Below are 20,341 nucleotides of genomic sequence, written 5' to 3'. Positions count from 1 at the left end.
ATAATGTACATTAAACTGACTAAAGATATAAAAAAAACTAAAGAAAATTACATTTATTCTTCCTAAAGTAGCCTTTTTTGGTTTCATATATATGAATATATATAAATATAAATATATATATATTACAAAAAATACAGATTGTAAACTTAAGTTGTTAAACTTTGACTTCAATAAACTGAATTCTCTGCACTATGAGTTGTTGTCTGTGTACGATTTGTCTACAAACGTAGATTTATTGTGCTTTATTTGTTTAAAAACCTTTTCAGAGCGACGTGGTTGTCTGTCACCTCCAGATCTATCAGCCGTGGTGCCATTGTGTTTTACTCAAACAATACTTTGTGTCTCTTGGTGTTAATTAAATAAAATAAATGCATCTGGGAACAAAAAAGGAAGATTAAAGTATGAGCAATAATAATTTATTTAGATTGTGATTTAGACATGACAACACCATGGTTGGTTTGCAGGGACCAGACAGATCAGCTAATAACTTCCAGAGCAGATTTAGCCATTTTAAAACATCTCTTTTTATTTTTTCTTGTTAGATTTGGATTACAGGTATTTGTGCTAATACAATATATTATAATATTCCTGCTTGAAGCAGGCTGCATCTGAAGTACCTTTTTTAGCTGCTCTTAATAATCACATTTAATGTAAAAACCATGTAATTCAAAATGCAAGGTAATATGAAGAATTACAAAATAACATTACACAAATCACTGGAGATCCTCTTTGCTCTTAGTTGTGTTTGAAACAGCTATTAACTTGTCAGGTCTGAATAAAACTATTTTTTCCAAGTGAAGCTGTTCCAAAGCAAGATATTGAGTCCAACATTTTTCAGTCAGGTCATCTGGACAGTTTCTTTTTTGTGCGGAAACGTTTTGCCTTCGATCCAGAAGGCTTCATCAGTCAAGGAAACACAACAAAACTGATTCTTCCCCAACAGCTTACTCCAAAGTGGAACAAACCAGTTCTTCATCTTATCACCAGCAGAACTGGTTTGTTCCACTTTGGAGTAAGCTGTTGGGGGAAGAATCAGTTTTGTTGTATTTCCTTGACTGATGAAGCCTTCTGGATCGAAGGCAAAACGTTTCAGCGCAAAAAAGAAACTGTCCAGATGACCTGACTGAAAAATGTTGGATTGTATACCTGGATTATTGAGCATGGACTTTGTTGTCAAGATATTGAGTGTTTATAACATTTATTCAAATGTTATAAATAATACATTAAGTTGATTAGTTTGATATGATGGGTCCAGATTCTTAAAAAAAACTTCACAAGCAAGTAGTGAAATCCTAAAATGAGGAAGCAGAGGATGCATTGGAAACACGCCATGGCCTGACCTAGACAAGCTGTTGTGTTTTGAATAACTTCTAAGAGACACAGAGACAACTAATCTGGTAAAACAGAATATATCAACAAATGAGCAAATAGCTCAAAACCTGTGTGGCACCATTAGGTCTGTGAATCCTTGGGGCAGATATGTGACATGCACAACATTACTCTTGTGATGATCTACATATGACTATAAGCAAATATTAAACCAGTTGCTGTTTTTCTATGAATAAAACTAAAATATTTTAATCATTTGCATGCAAACTAAATAAAATAAAATAAAAACTCTCCTCTTGCCAGAACATTAAGAGGACGTGCACATCAGGATGTCGCCGCCTGCAGTAGCGCCGTCAGGCCGCTAGGTGTCAGTAGCTGACTGCGCTTCAGAGGAGGCGCAGCGAGGCGGCTCGACTCCAGGACGAAGAAGATCACTTTCATGGCGGCCAAGGTGAAGCGCTTAATGAAATCTTTCTGGATACGTCATTTTTATTGTTTTTGCGGTGTAGTTTCAAGAAATGCATGTTGTCTGCTTGTGTAAACTCTCCCGGAGCCGTGAAAGTGTGCATGAAATGACCGCCATCTTGTTTGTTTTAGAGTAACGCAGCCCTGCGATCAAAACACGACGACGTTTCACCTCCAAACAACTACTCTAGAGTTTAATATCTGTCTGCCACGACATTACAGTCAGCGTTGTGCACATTTAGCCTCAATACGAGCACATTTATTTGATAATAGTGCGCTAAACAATAATGTGTTTAGAGAAACTTTGACATGGGTGGGATACCGGTCAGTCCAGTCTGCTGCAGATATTAGTTATTGTCCGTCATTGTTTTCTATAATAAGACCAGTTATTATATGTAAATAATACAAGAGAGTTAACGATTGTAAAATTGCACTAAAACAGTCCTGGAGCAGTCGTGAATTTACTTATACACACACAGAGATATAAAGAAAAAACAACTAATCAATGAAAAAGAAAAATGAACTCAAATTTATTTGCAAAGCCCATTTTCAACAAGAGTTAACAATTGAGCTGTTTAATAAATCCCCACACAAAGTTTGCATGCATATAAATAAAGTTAGTTTGGTTTGATTCATAAAAATAACAACGAGAAACATTAGAATTAACTAATTTCATTTAAAATAAAAATATATAAAATCAAGAAAACAAAGACCTGATGCTGCTTTGAGCAAAGTTCTTAAAAATCAGGAACATTAAACACAACTAAAAAGCAATAAGACGTGTTTTAAGCTGCTTTTAAGAGCTTCACTAGAAGGACTGATCTTGACCAAGAATGGAGCGGTGGTCAAAGCTTTGGGATGGATTTCTATTACTGACTAATCTAGAATGTGGAACATCAAAAAGCAGCTGTTCACATCTAGATTCAGAATAAAAACCTGCGAGATTCAGATAAATATTCACATCCTACAAAGCTCTGTAATCAAACAGAAGAACTTAAAGATAATGCTATATATTAATACATCAAGATAATGTTTTTGTCCCAGTTGGAACATACACAGAGGGATTCAGCATTAAAAATATATAGACATTGTAACTCAGCAGCTAACTACTAAGAATCTATGATAATGCTTTAAAAACACCCGCATCAAGGAAACTAGTAAAACAAAACCTCAAACACGAGTAAATCTGGTTCCTTTTCTTGTACCAGTTTAATTTCTGGCTGCAGCCAGAGCAGCGTTCCAAAATAAAGCGACTTACAACGACCTCAACTGAAGGTGATTAATGTCATCGTGGGCTGATTATCAGTTTTCCCTCAGTAGGAAGCAAAGGAAACACTTTAAAACAAGTAAAAAAAAAGACTATTTTTATTTTTATCCAAGAGTGTATTTTATTGATAGTAATAATGATAACCCTATTTATTAAAATTAAATTAAAACGTGTTCCTTTCAAAGAAGGGTTGCTTAAAGAAGAGCTGTTTTACTAGAACGCACTTTTACTTCAAAAGACAACTAAATACACAAGAAACGTCCTTCCAGTTCAATGTTCATTTTCTGAAACTGCACTTAAAAATACATAAACCTTATAATGCAGCATTAGGCCTCATTCCCAGCCAGATGTGACCAAAACATGTCATGAGCCGTGTAGACAAAGAGCCTAACGAGCCTCAGAGTAGTTTTAGTCTAATCTGCAGGTGAGTTTAAAAACACGATGAGGTCTCACAGTTCTATAAAGGTTTGATCTCCAGACAGTTTAGAACTGGTAGAGCCCGGACGGGAAGAGAAACGTCTTCAGCTTCAGAACAGAAGTCCAGTTGTTTTGTTTTTTAACCTTTTTTAAATTACCTGTATCACTGAGTCTTCTCAAGAGTCTGTTAGAGACTGATTCTTAGTCCCAGTCTCATGAATTATTTCATTCATGGTCTAAATACAGATTTTAGAGCTCTTCTTAAAAAAAAAGGTTACCCTCAGAAAAAATGATGTCAGATTTGTACTATTCTAAAGTTCAGACCGTAGAAGAAAAAATCCTGCTGATGTCTAAAGTCATTTTCATGCCCAGAAAACTCCCACTGAGAGGAAATAATCCTACAGTAACAGATGCACCCATTAATCACAAAGTGCAGTTTGTTCTGATGTTAGTTTTATATCCAAAGAGACATTTCTGCTGAGCGGTATTATAGTAAAATAATGAAGTTATCCAGATTTAAACTTTCATGCAAATAGTAAAAGCATGAAATACATTTTCTCCAGTGGTGGTAAACAAATTAAAGTTCACGGTGGTGGGAGATGTTCTACTGAGCTGTGTTGGATTATATTAGCAGATCTGATGCTGTTCTGGATAATTATTTGATGGTTTTTAATGATAAATTCACGAAGAACAGAGAAATGGCTCAATGTTTGTGCTCACGGTCACAAATTGTTCTAAGTTGGAATCGGATGAAAAAAATTGTGTTTGGTGTTTTCATAGATGAATTTTTCTGCATAAATCCCACTGAGCATGAGTGGCACTACTCTGTTTCTGATTGGAGAGTCTGCTTCATTAGACCTAGGCCTGTCACATTAACAAATTTTGCTGGGCGATTAATTGTCTCAGAATTTATTGCGATAAACGATATTGTTTGAAATTTGACAATATTTAGTAATTATTGCCAAATTTAAGAAGAAATGTTGGTTAATTTTTGTGTGTAGTATCTTCTTTGACCACCATATGGCAGTATAAGACTGTTTGAACAGAAGGATGGATAGTGAAGGAGTGAGCAGTGTGTCTCTTTAAGAAAAATGGTGGGAGGCCCCTTGACGTGACATGGGCTGTCTCTCCTTCCTGTTTTTCGGTTCTCAAAATGGCGGACCCTCAGTGTGGTTTGAGCTCTTTAGCATAGCATTTTTCACACAAAGCTTTTAATAAAACCAGTAAACTAGTTCTCAGCTTCTTTTTGCAGAGAAAATCAACTTTGTACACAAATGCACGGGTTTCAGCCGTGAACTTTGGAGCTTTGACAAAACAGAGTTTTTTTCCCGAGGTCAGCCTGTTAGCTTAGCTCGTAGCTTAGCTTCTCAGCTTAGCTGCTTTTAACGATCCAAAAACGCGATTTTAGATGGTTAAAATGGATTTTAAAGAGAAAGGGAGGGGCCAGTGAAGAGCACCGTTGAGTCTTTTGTTCATCCAGTGTCTCAGTAGAAAGAGTCAGAGTTTCTTTATTGTCATTCACACCTCATGTGGTACATGTGGTGGAGCGAAATTATGTACACAGGGTCCCAGTTACATCCAACAATAAAATGTATAAGAAAAACAGAAAGAGAGAGAGACACGAAGAAACGATAAAGCCGATAAATAAAAATGAGGTCGATCATTTTAATTTATCATGCGATTAATTGATTTATTGTTTATTGCGATAGGCATAATTAGACCCCCATCACGGTTACCCCAGTAAACCCACCACCTGCCACCCCCATACACACAAACTCAAGGGTCCAGATTATAATCTGTTAGACGTTCCTGTTGCTGCTTCAGTGAAAATGTTTCTTCATTCCTTCCTAGGTGGCCTTGGTGGCCGTCCCAGCGGTGCTGGGTCTAGCCTCCGTCCGTGTGTACACTGTGAGCGAAGCGCCTCCTGGTGGGCTGGTGTCTCGAGATGGGGTACGTCTGTCCCGCAGCATCAGCAGAGGTGGTAGGACAGGGTTCGTTTAATTTATTCATCCTGTCTCTGCCTCTGTCCACAGCTGAACATCTATGCACCGCTGCCAGAGGCTGCTCGGGCTCCGTTTCTTCCTGAGAGTCCGGGAGTTGTCGAAAGAGGCTTGACTACAGCCAGAGAGGGGGTCCTACCGTTACTCCAGGCTGTCAAGGTATTTAAACGAGTTAATATGGCGCAGAGCTTCATGTATACTTGGAATGAATAAAAATACCAAGAGCTGAGAAACGAGCGAGGGCTCTTGACGTGCACCTGCAGCTTGTTACTCGAGCCTTGATTTTTGCTCCTCTGCGGTTACCGAGCACAATCCCACGAGCTGCGAGTGCAGGCGCAGGCGCAGCGCTGCACAGCACTTCAGGAGTTTGACAGGAAGTAGTGTTGTTGCAGGGAGGTTCACAGCTGTGATGTTTACAGCAGAGAGATCTGACGGTTTGATGGTGTGAACGAGAAGGGGAAAACTAACACAACTATGATGCATCAGTATTGGTGATAATCGTTTGAAGTGGTTTCAGGGCTGTTCTTTGTTCCATGCAGGGTGCCTGTGTCTCAGTAAAAAGGGGAAGTTTTAATCTTTACCATGCAGGAGAGGGTAAGTTAAGAGGAGGCACAGTTCCAGGCTGTGCTAAATACATTTCTACATTTATTTACTCCTTGCTAACTAACTGTAGCAGAGTTTAGTAAACAGAGGAACGCACTCTGCTAAAAACTGGGAAAATGAAAAGGATATGTGTCAGAATGTTGACTCTGCTCCCTTCTTGTTTTTTCTAGATGCATATTATTATTTATTAGACCCGCCCCCAGGGTTTCTACCCAGATTTGGTACCATCACCATGGCTGGCCTGCTGGGCATGTTCTTGGCACGACGAGGTAACCAGCTGCCCAGATGCTGTACCACTGTAACACTGCTTTAGTGTGTGTGTGTGTGTGTGTGTGTGTGTGTGTGTGTGCGTCAAAATATCTCAAGAACCATAGATTTTAATGAGCTCTGAAAGTAATTGCTGGATTTATTACTGATTAACTTTTGGGGTCAGCCCAGTTCTAGATTTATACCACATCTAACTAACCTTGAGAAACACACAACTCTGTAATTTAGTTAATTTTACAAATTTTGAGCTGAAATTTGATCTGGTAGAAACTGGGAATCATCATTGTTGTCATCATTCTTTGTTGAAATCAGGTCTCTCTTGTAAATGAGTCCTCAAGGCTCAATGGGACTAACCTGTCTAAATAAAGGTTGAATGAATTAATGAAAATAGTTCAAGAGCTACTAAATTACAGTACTGTACAATATATATAATATGTACGTGTGAATGAATGGGAGTGTGTCAGGTGGAACATTGAGACTACGAGGAGCAGAGGTCACAAAGATGCAGGACTTCAAGAGGTTCTCCTTCAGAGTAACAAGGATGGATAAGATTAGGAATGAGATCATCATAGGTACAGCACAGGTTGAACAACTGGAAGATAAAGTTAGAGAGACCAGACTGAGATGGTTTGGACATGTCCAGAGGAGGGACAGTGGGTATACTGGTAGAAGGATGTTAGAAATGCTGCTGCCAGGAAAAAGACAGAGGAGATATATGGACGCAGTTAGAGAGAACATGGAGGTAGATGGAGTGAGGACAGAGGATGCAGAGATGGAGGAGGATGACTCACTGTGTTGACCCCTGAAGAGGAAACAGCCAAAAGAAGAAGAAGAAAATATATATAATACAAGCGCAATGTCTTTGTTTAAAACTTGGCATTACAGTTGGCACCAACTGTGTCAATTAATTAGCAAAATATCTCATGAACTGCAGCATAGTTGTGGCCTTGACATCACATGCCATGAAGTTGCTGGAGAGGCTGGTCCTGAAACATGTCAGATCAGTGGTGGAAACATACCTGGACCCCCTACAGTTTGCATACCAGCCACACATTGGAGTTGATGACGCCATCATCTACCTGCTGCACAGAGTCTGCACACACCTGGACAGGGCAGGCAGCACTGTAAGAATCATGTTCTTTGACTTTTCCAGTGGTTTTAACACCATAAGACCTGCTCTGCAGTAAGTTTCTGGACATGCAGGTGAACGACTCGCTGGTCACCTGGATCAGAGTCTAACTCACAGGTCGGCCACAGTATGTGAGGCTGCAGAACTCCACCTCAGGCATCATACTGAGCAGCACAGGAGCTCCTCGGGGAACGGTCCTCTCACCGTTTCTGTTCACACTCTCCACCTCGCTCTTCAGGTACAACTCACAATCCTGCCATCTGCAGAAGTTCTGGATGACTCTGTCATTGTGGGCTGCATCACTGGTGACCAGGAACTGAATACAGAGGTGTGGTGGACAGAACCACCTGCAGCTCATTGTTGGAAAAACTAAAGAGCTGCAGGTGGATACAGGAAGAAGATCAGCCCCCCCCCCCCCCCCCCAAATCCTATCAACATCAAGGATACTAAGGTGGACACTTTGGACTGCTACAAGTACCTGGGGGTCCACCTAGTCAATAAACTGGACTGGACAGGTAACACCAACACCCTCTACGAGAAAAGGGCAGAGTCGCCTTTTTCTTCTGAGGAGACTCAGGTCCTTTAACGTCTGCAAGACCATGCTGCAGATGTTTTACCACTAACGCTGTGGTGTGCTGGAGCAGCAGGGTGAAGAAAGCTGATGCCAACAGACTTGATAAACTCATCAGGAGAGCTGGTTCAGTTCTCCCCCTTTCTGTACTTCGAACAATAACATTAATCCTGTATTACAATAAACTCTTTCTGCACCTGTTTTAGAACTTAATTGTTGTTATTTTTATATTCTCTGTTATTTTTTTATATCTTGTGTGATTCATTGTTTGTTTCTTTGTACTGAAACTCTGGCACAACAATTTCCCGCGGGATCAAAAAAGTTCTATCTTATAGATTTTAATGAGAGATCAACTGATGTTTCATATATATATATATATATATATATATATATATATATATATATATATATATATATATACTCATTGTGGTAGTAGCTGAGACATTCTCAACAGATTCTACGTGTGGTGTCTCATGACAGTGCACATAATGGTAATTTCAAGGTTTTTACCAAAACAGCTTTAACTCTGTTGTTTCTCAGCATAGGTCTGACATGAAAGGTGATGGATGATATACATTCCTGGAACGTTAGGTTTAAAATTAAAATGTGAAATAATGAAAATAAATGATGAAACATTTTTGAAATAGAATCTTTCTTTAAGCTGCATTGTTTTTTAAACTCTAAACGCTCTAAAAGAGCACAAAACGTCACGATCTCTGCCACTCTGCATTCACACTCATCACCTCCCAATCTCCCTCCTTCTGTGTAAATAAACAATTAAAATACTGTAATATTTTAAATAAACAATTGTTTATTTAAAATATTACAATATTTAAATTTAAATTGTAGAGAAGAGAAGCTTAGCAGGACAGCAAAGGGTTAACGCTTCACAAAGCTGCTGCAGCAGGAGAAATGTGGGCGTGGCAGACAGCCGCAGGTGGCAGAGAAGGAGATCATGACAGGCTGCAGGAGGGAGCTTCCACCTACACCTAATGATTTAGCAGGTGCTAAATTATATAAATTATTTTAAATAAACAATCTGTGCCGATAGTGCGGCTCATCCACCAATCATCCAACTGTGTGTCGTGTCCAGTCTTACTTTGAAAAACTGCAAAAAAGTCAGCGAAAGTCGAACCGCGAAGTAACGAGGGACTACTGTATCCTGATGCATGCTCAATAATCCAGGTAGAAAAAGAGGGACTACTGTATTTCGTAGGGTTGGTCAAACCTTTGGTTGCGCTAATGCACATCATTAGAATCCGTCTGGTGTTTCATGAGATATTTTGCTGACAGAAGCCACACAAAGGCAAAAGCATTGTTAGCCTGTGTGATAAAAATGTCCCTATGTTTGTCTCCAAGTCGAGGTTTTATCCCATTGTTTTACTCCTGTTCTGATTTCCTGACGTTGCTCTCCTTTGAAAACTATTCCCCTCATTTGTGTGACCCGTTATTTAAATAAACTTGTGATCGGAAGAGAGCACAATCACTGAGATCACATGAAGCTTTTATAAAACTGTGTTTTAGGCTCTCGATTCAAGAGGTTTGTTGTTCCTCTGAGTCTGATGAGTGCCGGAGCGTCTGTTTGCTACCCAGCTCAAGCAGTGGCCGTGCTTAAGGTAACAATTCAATTTAATACCATTTATTAAGGTGGCACTAGTTTTTTTATGCTGTGATCTCGTTAATGTTAGTTGGGGCTGATTTCACACTTCTGTCCTGTGTTTTGTGCTGTGAAGGTGACAGGAAAGAATGTGTACGCTGCAGGACAGTGGAGCCATGCTACAGCATCCTCTCTGCTCTCCACCATGAAGGCCACTGCCAAACAGACACAGGTTGGAAACAATGTCGTTTACTTTATGATAATAATCTGCAGATTTATGCAGCAGGTTTTAAAACAACGCTTTTATACATTTTTATCCTTTGTGACTAAAACAAAAACACATTCAGTTTCTGACATGTCAACTTGTTCCCCACTTACAGATTTCCTCTTTTTGTTATTACTCACTTGAAAAATACCCTTTTGTGTCTTCACCATCTGTGGTTGCACTTTGCCCTTTGACGATCCTTGTATGTTGATAGAATCATTTCTTAGTGTTTAATGTCACTAAAGTACACACATACACATACTCAGCTATAACACAGGTGCATGTTTCAGTTGATAGAACGTATTGCCTTAAAAACGTATTAAGCCTTTTCAGCACTTTTTCCACAGTTGCAGTTGTAAAAATGTGTCGGGTCTCACACATCGACCTGCCCATTTTTCTGGACAAAGCCGTTGTAGATCCTTTCATGGGGGCTGAGATGGTGTAGAGGCAGGGCAGCCAACTCTGAACACGAAAGTCCCAGGTTCGATCCCCAGTCATTGCACATCTCGTGGTGTCTCTGATCAGGACACCTTATCCCCATATGCCCCCCAGGCGCGTTCAATAGCTGCCCACTGCTCCACCTGGTGGTGGATGGGTTAAATGCAGAGAGCTAATTTCGCCATTGTATGGAAACATACAATGATAACAACCCATTACATTAAACTGGTTGGGTTCTGCTGTTATTCACCCGTATTTAAATGAGAGACATCAGGTCCTTTGTCTGATTTTTAAACATTTTGTCACAACCCATTTAAGTTTTGTATTATCTGAATATTTTGTGTTCTGAAAGGTAAACTTGCATTCAACCCAAGTTTTCTGGAATATGTAAACAAGTTTTAATTAATCACACACACCTGTTTGTAGCACCAACCTTCAATACTCCAGTTCTCATTTCCCAGTTTGGTTGACTTCTACGATAAATCAACTTTTTTGCTTAACTTAACCAGCTGACCTTAGTAATCACAAAAATGTCCATAACAGACAGTTTTACAGGTATCAAGCACAACACAATGTGTAACATCTTTGTTTAAAACCTGAGGACAGTGTCACCTGTTGGCATCAACTCTGCTTGCAAAATAATTCATGAAGCACTGGATGGATTTCAATGAAACTTTGAGACTCAGTCCAATTTAAAACTACTCCTAACATCAACAGCAAAACTGGTTGATCCACCCTGAGACGGTGCTATTTAAGAGACTGAGCTGAATACAGCTCCTCAGACTGAGGAAGTCTCTCGGATGAGAGACGAAACGTTTCTACATTTTTTTGTTGATTTGCTTTGTTTTGTTGAATGTCCAGAGGACCAGATTTAACTTTTTTAGATACTCCTAACATCATGATCACATCCTCTGTCCCCTGCCACGCTCACAGTTGTCCGTGTCCTGACACTCTGCCGTTCTCACTCTGCATTTCAGGTCATCAGCCCCGATTCACTGCACCTGTTAGCTGCACTATTTAACAGCTCCATTCTCACTAGTTCTCTGCCAGATTATTTTACCTTTCGTGGTTTATGATATCCAGCCATCTCGTTCCTGTTCACGTTCATGCCTGACTCTCAAGCCTTGTTCTTTTGGATTCGACTTCACGCCTTGTCTTTGGGATTTAGCGCTCTGCCTGCCGCTCGTCTGTTTCTGCTCTGCTCAGCTGAACCTGGTTTTGACTACCGGTACTTGTTCTGCCTACTGATTCTCTGGGTTACGGTTTGACCCTTTGGACTTGTTATTGGAACTCTGACTCCCCGTGTATGACTCCCACCTCTACGCCTGGACCTTGTCTCTGATCATGTTTGTCACAGCTCTGATCTTCAGCTGCGCTGCACCTTGACATCATCCTGCCCAGCTCCAACAGGTGGCCCCCACCTCTGACAGGTGGCTCTTTCCCTCCTGCCTGTGAGGACCTGTCACCGCAGCTGGATCCTGACTCCCTCCAGCAGCTAATATCAATATTGTCTGGCTGGTTCTGAAACCTAAAACCCTGACTGACACCTAATCAACCTTAGATTACACAGAAATGTGTAAGATGAGTGAATTTTACAGATACTGCTTGTGGTGGTAGTATTCAGATATTCACAGCACATACTCCTACTCCTAACTGCTCCTGCAGGATATCACTGTATTGCAGGAGATTGTGTTCAATGGTATTTTTAATTTCTACTCAAAAGATGTACTTGGTTTACAACTCTGGCTTTAAAGGCAGTGAGTGATATGCATTTCTTCAAGGAAAGCTAAGTCTTTAATTTTCCTAAAGATTTTTCTATACAGACTGTAACACTGCATAGACTACTTAATTATAAAAAAAAATAGTTTGTAATTCCACCAAAAAGAAATTACATTTTGTGGGTGGGTTGTTTTTCAGTGCAGATACTCTGTCCACTATATGCAATAGAAAATCAGTCCCTAACAGTGCAGATAAAATTGTTTGTTTTCTCTGATTTACATGCTAGTCTACTGCAGCATCGAGTCCAGGCTCTTCGGCTCAGAGCTTTACGGTCCCGGAGAACCAAGGGGAATCAGCCGAGTCTGTTTCTGATGAGATGTTTGTCGGCGTCACCGCAGAGGAGGAGTCAGCATCACTGACAGAAATATCTGCCATCCAGGCCTCGACAGAGACTGGCTCAGGTAGTATAATTATGGATCTCTGTCTCCTCTCGCGTCCATCTCCATCATTCTGTGGTGCTCAGTCACAGAAAACAACTTTTGCTGCCAATGATTGCAATATTTCCTCCCTGCCTAGGTTCTTTTGGCGAGTCAATTCCTGTCCAAGCAGAAGATCCTTCTTTATCCAAGGAGGTGGTTTCTGTTGGAACCAAGGAAGGCTCAGATAGAAAACAAGCAGCAGACGATGGTTCTGACACAAGGACAGCTGAACATATGTCAGACCTAGAACTGGAGACTGTTCCAGGTGAGTCTTCTTTAGCCAGCTATGTGATGTAATGAAGTCATATTATTTATTGGGGTCTCCAGTATGCCTGATGTGGACGAAATATTGTTTCTTACGTGTCAAAATGCATCACGAAGGACCCCACTCCCAGCACTCACACTTTTCCCCCCGCTCCCCTCAGGCAGAAGGTTGAGGAGCATAAACCCTCCTGTTGTCCTCATTTTCTGTACCCTGTGTCCTCCGGGTCAAAATGACCCCTCTTCACTAAACCCCCAATATAAACAGCTTAATTGAATTTTAAACACCAAATTTCATCTTGCATATTGTCATTCACCACAAAATGTGTGAATACCTGAGTTTTTCCTCTTCACTTGAATTTCTATAGCTTAAGAAAAGGGGGAAAAAAAATGTGCAAAAAGGAGTTTTGAATGCATTTTTATTCACCCCAATGACTCAGTTTCTTTTTTTTTCTCCAGTGAACAATTTAAGACAATGTACAATACAAAAATATGAAAAATAACATAACCCATTCAACTAATTAGCACATGTAGGGCAGTATGCAAGTGCACAGCCTTTGCAGATATATTTCTTACACCTGCAGCACACAGTATGTGTTTTACAGTCCTTCTTTTGAGGGTAGAACTGACATCTCTTCCTCTTACTTGCCCTAGCTGGGGAAGTGGCTGTGGTAGCTGGATCCTCAGGTTGATTAGGAGCTCCTGCACTCTTAATAGCTTTCACAACTGCTGCTGAGGCTTCTGTGTGGGGGACATGCTTCCTTCTTTCAATGAGTGGAGTTACAAGTGCCTTTCCTAGCTGCTCCAGGAACACCCTCCTCTTGTTCTGCTTACGAGACATCCAGGTCGGGTTGATCTCTCTCCAAATCACAAAGGCATTGTAGGAGGAAACCTCAATGATGTTGTGGAAGATGACCAGGGGCCAGCGGGCAGTCATTCTTCTGCAGCTATATGTTCCAATCACCTTATCTAGGTGTCCACACCTCCTTTTTGCAGTTGTAGTCTAGGATGATGATTGGCTTCCTGTCCTCACGATCGCTAATGTCACTGTCTGTGTGCAGTGTGCTCAGAAGAACTACATTCTTGTTTTTCTTTGGGAGGTAGGAAACTAGAGTGGTGGTGGGCGTGAAGGCAAACTTTGAGGAGAAGACCTCTCTCTCCTTTGACGCAAGCAGTGCAGGTGGGAGCTCAGGCTTGTTCTTTCGAACTGTACCAACCATGGTGATCTTCCTCTTCAGGAGCTGCTTTCCAAGTTCATAAGAGGTGAAGAAATTGTCACTTGTGACCCCTCAGTACCTCTGTCACATCAAGCACAACTCACATCCCCTGGTTCTTCTCTGGGCATCCACTGGTCGGCTTCCCAGTATAGACGTGCATTTTCCAAGCATAGCTTGATTTGGCATCGCAAGCCACCCATGACTTGATCCCATATTTTGCTGGCTTGCTGGGCATATACTGCCGGAAAGGACAACGACCTTTGGACAAAAGATATTAGCACCAATGATTAGTGTCAGTGTCACAGAAAACAGTCAAAGAAATCTATAGTGAAAATCACTTTTATTACAAATATGAAAACAGATTACCTCTAAATGGAACCAGTTGCTCATCCACTGTTATGTCAGGCCCTGGATTGTAGAGGTAGGGCAGCCGCTCCACCCACTTGTCCCATACTTCTCTTATGGCTGCAAGTTTGTCTGTAACACGTCTTGCTGGTCTTGACTCACAGTCATCAAATCGTAGCAGTCTTGAGTAGGTGTGAAAGAGTTTGAGTGGCATTGTGGCTCGGAAAATTGGCCTTCCACTCGCTACATCCCATAGACTAGCTGCAGCCTCACCTCGGGACCTGTATACACCTGCTAAGATTAGCAGCCCTAAGTAGGCCTGCAGGTCAATCTCATCCATCTTTTTCCAGCTGTCTCCATATTTGCGAAAACCCTCCAGATTTGTCATCTCCTGGATTATTTTTTCTATTGCTGGTGTGATAAACAGGTAGAATGTAGAGACAATGTCATGGGCATGAGAAACTGCATACCTTGTGGGTCCTGGGGTCATCTTTATGACGTTTTGTTCTGCATGTCTGCCATGTTGGTCATATTTTGCTGAGGACCATGTTATTTTGCCATTTTTTGAAAGGAAAGTCTCTCTTTCAGCTTCAGGGTTTTCTTCTTCTGAAGATGAGTCATCATGCTCTGGGTTGTGTTCCTCCCCATCTTCTTCTTCGTATACATCCTCCACTTCCTCTTCTGAATTAGAGTTGTCGTGCGGGACATCTGAGAAAATCAGATTTACAGCCTCTTCAACGTTATAACGCACACTCATGACTTCAGCACAGACAGAATTTGGGGTCCTGTTATCTGCAGCACCTTTATAACCTCTGGAAATAAACAGGTGGTTTTCTGAAGTCTGCGAGAACACCACCTGATTTGCCTTGTTTCCTTCTGCTACTGATTGATCTGAGACACAACTAAAACATTGTAACATTCTGTGGTTTGTAAACAACTCTGTGACCTTGATTTCAACTCTATTTGCCTCACGGGTCATTTTGACCCGAAGACCACCTTTGTACCTTTTTTTGTACAGCTTACATGGAAATATGAGTAAAAGACTGCGGTAAAGTGAGCCTCCACTCGGCTTCGGCAGTAAAAGAACCAACATATCACTTTTTCTACTGTTGGGGCCAATTTAGGAAAAGTCATAAAATTTCAAGTAAAAAAAAAAAAGCATTTAGTGGATTTTTTTTGGGGGGGGGGTTTAACACAGTGGCGGATCATTTTGACCCGAGGACAACAGGAGGGCTAAGTGCAGAAGCACTAGGCTGAGGAACAGCTTCTACCCTGAAGCTGTTAGACTCATGAATCCCTATTCAGGATTTATCACTTTAAAAATCACAGTGAAAAAAAAAACACTGTGAAAAAGTAATTGTGAAAAAAATCACTGTAATGCCACTTGGTTGTTGATATGAGCTGCTGACTAATTTCATGCTGCTGATTTATGTCATGCTGCTGATTTATTTCATGTTGCTGTGTTCATTCGTCCTCACCTGCTCACAGACTCATGTTCGTGCTGCTGTTGTTTGGCACATTGTTTTGTACTGTTAGTGCTTAGTGTAGTCTTAGTTTAGCGTATTTCTTAGTTCATATCTTGGATCTTATTTTGCCCCTTTCGCACCGCCCCTAATTAGCCCCACTTCTGGGCAGCCCTCCACAGAAAGAACCCTTTTGCACCAGTACTTCAGCTAGTATTTTTAGCTGATTTGAGGCTGATTCAGGACCTCTTTTCGTCCCTGCTTCTCTGGTGGGACCGAGCGAGCTCAGTTGAGCTGAGTCGGGACCGAAACATGAATGCAGGACTCTGATTGGTCAGGGGGAGGAGTCACTGGATCTCAAAAACTTTTCACTGATCTGCCATTTGCAATTTCTCTGGATGCGGAGCAGCGGCTGGATCCATTTTTAAGAGTTTAAAAACAATAATGACAACGCCGTGTTTAATTCTGAAGTCCAGGTGTTTGTTGTGTTTGGTGACCGATGACAAAATTCGAGCAAGTGGTGTCACTGCAGAGGATCATACGAGCTGCCGACCTGTTGAAGCACGCGAGGCCGGACCCCGAGCCCCGGCCTCGCCTGCTCACAAAGGCCGGATTCGAGCCCTGGCAGGCGGGAGGACCGGGATGGAGGGACGGAGGGTGGAAACGTTTTTTTTAAACATGTTATGTATAAAAAATAAGTTTTTTTTAATCAGTGAAGATTAAAAATAAATAAACGGTGCCGGCTTTATCATGAAATCTTGTTTTCCCTTTGACTTTATTAAATAATTTGTTAATTAAAGTTAATTCAACTGAAAAATCATAAAAATGCTAAATTATTGGATCTCTCAGGAATATTTCCCTCAAACGTGTTTAAAGAAGAGACACAGACTTTGGCTCAACTTTATTCTAACCCACAGATGTACAAATCACAAAACAAGCATTACACTTTAAATTAAAGCTTTAAATCAAAGCTAAGCTTTAATTCAAAGCTAAAAATAATCTGTATACAAGAAACAAAAGCACAATGAGTGCAAATACATCAAACGATGAAGAAAAATATAGAATTTTAAATATAGATATCCTGATGCATGCTCAATAATCCAGGTAGAAAAATCTAATAAAGTTAAATCAGGTCCTCTGGACATTCAAAAAAACAAAAATGTAGAAACGTTTCTTCTTTCATCCAAAAGACTTCTTCAGTCTGAGGAGTTGTATTCAGCTCAGTCTTATATAAATAGCCATTTATGAGCTGAATACAGCTCCTCAGACTGAAGAAGTCTTTTGGATGAAAGAAGAAACGTTTCTACATTTTTGTTTTTGTTTGTTTGTTTTGTTTTTTGAATGTCCAGAGGACCAGACTTAATTTTTTAGATTTAAATATAGATGCTTTTGTAGAATCTGGTTCATCAGATTTAATTCAGTTCAGTTTATTTATACAGCACCAAGTCACAACAGAAGTCGTCTCAGGTCAGGGCACTGATCAGAAACATTCCTATATAAAAACAATAATTTAATATTATTTATCTGAGGAGCAGACTGCTTTGAGTAACTCATCGCAGAACTCTCATTAGCAGGACTTGGATTCTGGACACGCCTCCAGAATCAGTCCTAAAGTGCAGGTGCAAAGCCATGCTGAGCTGAGCCATGCTGAGCAGAGCCAGGCTGAGCAGAGTTGGGGCTGATTAGGGGCAGTGCAAATGAGGCATTACTGTTTTTCTTTACAATTTGTATTTTTGTTGGATGTAACTGGGACCCTGTGCACATAGTTTCGTTCCACCTCATGTACCACATGTGGTGTGAACGACACCTTGACCTTGATCTTGAAAAAGCAGATGTTTTGGTAAAAATGACTATATATTTTTGTATGTGACTTGTTTCTTTTGTCTCTTGAGCAGGGCTTCTCAAACTTTTTGGATTCAAGGACCTCTTACAGGGGAGAAAAAGTTTCCCTCATAACCCTCATGTTTATTAAATAACTTTCTTCAATTTGTCTTTATAATGTAAGGGAAATATTTGTGTAACATAAATACTTAAGACCTGTTCTTTAATAGTGTTAATACAATTTTTATACTTTTAAACATGGGGTATTTTTCATTCAAGACTCACTTAACAAAATGTTTAATTTCAACTTCCAAAAATTAGTTTTGAGAAAATTAACAGAATCAAAAACCACTTTAAAACTTTATATAAATGTATCGCCACGTCTTCAAATTATTACAGAAAACTCTTTACATAAAACTGAACAGAATCATAGCAGCAGTCTGACCAAGTATCAGGGTTTAATTTGTAAACTGATCGATGCCGGAGTGCAAATAGTGGAGGGTGGGGGGTGGGGGGGGTGCGGGGGCTCTGTGGTTCCTCCCCCAGAAGATATTGAATAAATTTCCTGCATTTTAGTGTATTTTAACGGGTTGTTAAACATCTAAGTGTGATAAAAAATATATTATTATTTTATTTTATTTTATTTTTGCGGACCTCCAAGCACCGGCTCGTGGACCCCAGTTTGAGAACCACTGCTTTAGATGACATATTTCCTCTTAAAACAAAACAAACATGTTTTTATGCTGCTCACGCAAATATAATAAAACCAATAAATGTAAGGTAATGTTGGTATATGTTTTGTTTTCATGCTACACAGGACCAGTTGTTGAATCAGCTGAACCTGCAGCTGAACTTGAGTCAGCCCCTGCTGTGGGGGCGACACCGACCCTCACCCCAACTCCTCTTCCTCAGCAGCCCACTGCAGAAAACAGCAATGGTACTGTGCCTCTCCAATTGTTTAATGTGTGGAAGATAATACTCGGGCGCTCAGTGCAAACGTAATCAAATTTATGAATTATTGTTATGACAAAACTTTTCCTTCTTTCATCACAACTTTTTGCCTTTGAGTGAAAATAATCAGATGCATTTAAAACTGCTGATCCAACGTTCATCGTTTGGACTGATCACGCACGGTTCACGTACACGTTCAGAGGAAACGTATGCAGTTCTGAGTGATGATACAAATCAACACCCACTGTCTCAAATACTTGCTGACTTGTATTTTACGATGGAAGAACATCTGACAGGATGTTGTGGCTTTCTTCTGCTGTATTCAGCTCTCAAGTTATTCGGTCTTTTAAATGCATCCTGCAGGTTCTTCTAACATTTTATTACTCTTATTTCAGCGCTTGTGAATGATAGTGTCTTTTTTTTTATGTGTCCCTCCAGAGAGCTCTGCTTTCAAGCCAGACCCTGCCCTCTTGGACTTTGGCCAGTCCAGTCCCGAGGATGAAGACCTGTACAGCACTCGCAGCTGAGCGACCACCACCAGCCGCAGAAGAAACCACATCCCCATCTTGCTATTTCATATCTGATCAAAATGACAAACGCTGCATCGTTATGTAAACAAGCAGTCTCCGAAACGCTTTAATCAACATTTCCATTCTCATTCCATCTGCCCACAGTGCTTACATTTCCTCAAAGACATCCAGTACAACAGCACTGTAGCAGCAGTCAGATGAACTCCGTTATGCATACATGGATCTGTATAAAAAGTAAAAGCTGGGGAAAGGAACATTCTCAGATATGTTGAAATGAGAAATGGCAGATTGTGGAACAGTTTGTGTTTGTATAAAATTAACAGTTTCTGGCTATTGTGCTAAATCTTCCAAAAAAACAAAAAAAAGATTGCTTGGTGCTATTTATTATAATCTAGCCCAGGTTGTGGGAAAACTACAGTGCCTGTAAACAATATTCACCCCCTGGATGTTTTGTACTTTTATAGCCATCATACATCAATCATGGTGAAAACAAATGAACCTTCTTCACACAACAAACAAAAGTCAATGCTCATGTAAAATCACATTTCAACAAAGTCATTCTTCCATTATGTTTACCCACTTCTTCCTTTTTGGGTCACTGCGAGAAGCGGGGTTCACCCTGGAAAGGTCGCAAGTCCATCACGGGGACACAAAATAATAATAATTTAAAAAATGAATAAATACATATATATATATATACACATATATATGTATGCATATATATATATATATATACATATATTTACATATACATATGTATACATATGCATATATAAATAAATAAAATGTAAAATAAGTGTTTGCTTCAATATTCCCTCCCTTTAAAGTGATTAGCCTAAATCAACTCAGAGAAAATATTAAAATGTTAAGACATCTGTGAGCGCTGAGGTAGTTACAAGCTTCAGCAGGTGAGATGGGAGAGACTGTGCATATATCAACTGTTGCCTAAGTTCTTCACTAGTCTGTTGAAGAACATTTTGATTTGAGTTTCCAAATAATGTAAACAAACTTGTCGAGATTTAATGAGTTTTCTTCAACACTGGCTTTTTCTTTTCTGCTTTTCCATAAATCCTTGGACTGGTGAAGAACCAGGGCAACACTTATGTGCAGTCTCTCCCACCTCGCTTGATGAGACTTGTAACTCCCTCAGAGTGCTCACAGGTGTCTTAGTAGTCTCTCGTTACTCTTCTTGCATGGGCACTCAGCT

At 40.3% G+C, this 20,341-nt stretch overlaps 1 protein-coding gene across 1 annotated transcript; it reads left to right on the top strand.

Moving 5' to 3' along the window:
• The first annotated feature begins 1,737 nt into the window (after positions 1-1,737).
• apool (apolipoprotein O-like) lies at positions 1,738-19,498 on the top strand. Its single transcript, XM_037675990.1, has 11 exons — positions 1,738-1,780; positions 5,330-5,428; positions 5,512-5,637; positions 6,018-6,072; positions 6,252-6,350; positions 9,573-9,664; positions 9,782-9,877; positions 12,354-12,528; positions 12,644-12,811; positions 18,471-18,590; positions 19,043-19,498. Exons 1-11 carry the CDS (start codon positions 1,769-1,771, stop codon positions 19,129-19,131), a joined length of 1,131 nt encoding a protein of 376 aa, XP_037531918.1. The 5' UTR covers positions 1,738-1,768; the 3' UTR covers positions 19,132-19,498.
• The last annotated feature ends 843 nt before the right edge of the window (positions 19,499-20,341 follow it).

Source organism: Nematolebias whitei, chromosome 4 (genome assembly GCF_014905685.2).
Source record: "Nematolebias whitei isolate Nwh7 chromosome 4, NemWhi1, whole genome shotgun sequence".
Lineage (NCBI taxonomy): Eukaryota > Metazoa > Chordata > Actinopteri > Cyprinodontiformes > Rivulidae > Nematolebias > Nematolebias whitei.
Note: the sequence above shows the minus strand (reverse complement) of the source record. Positions and strands in the feature narration are given on the sequence as shown.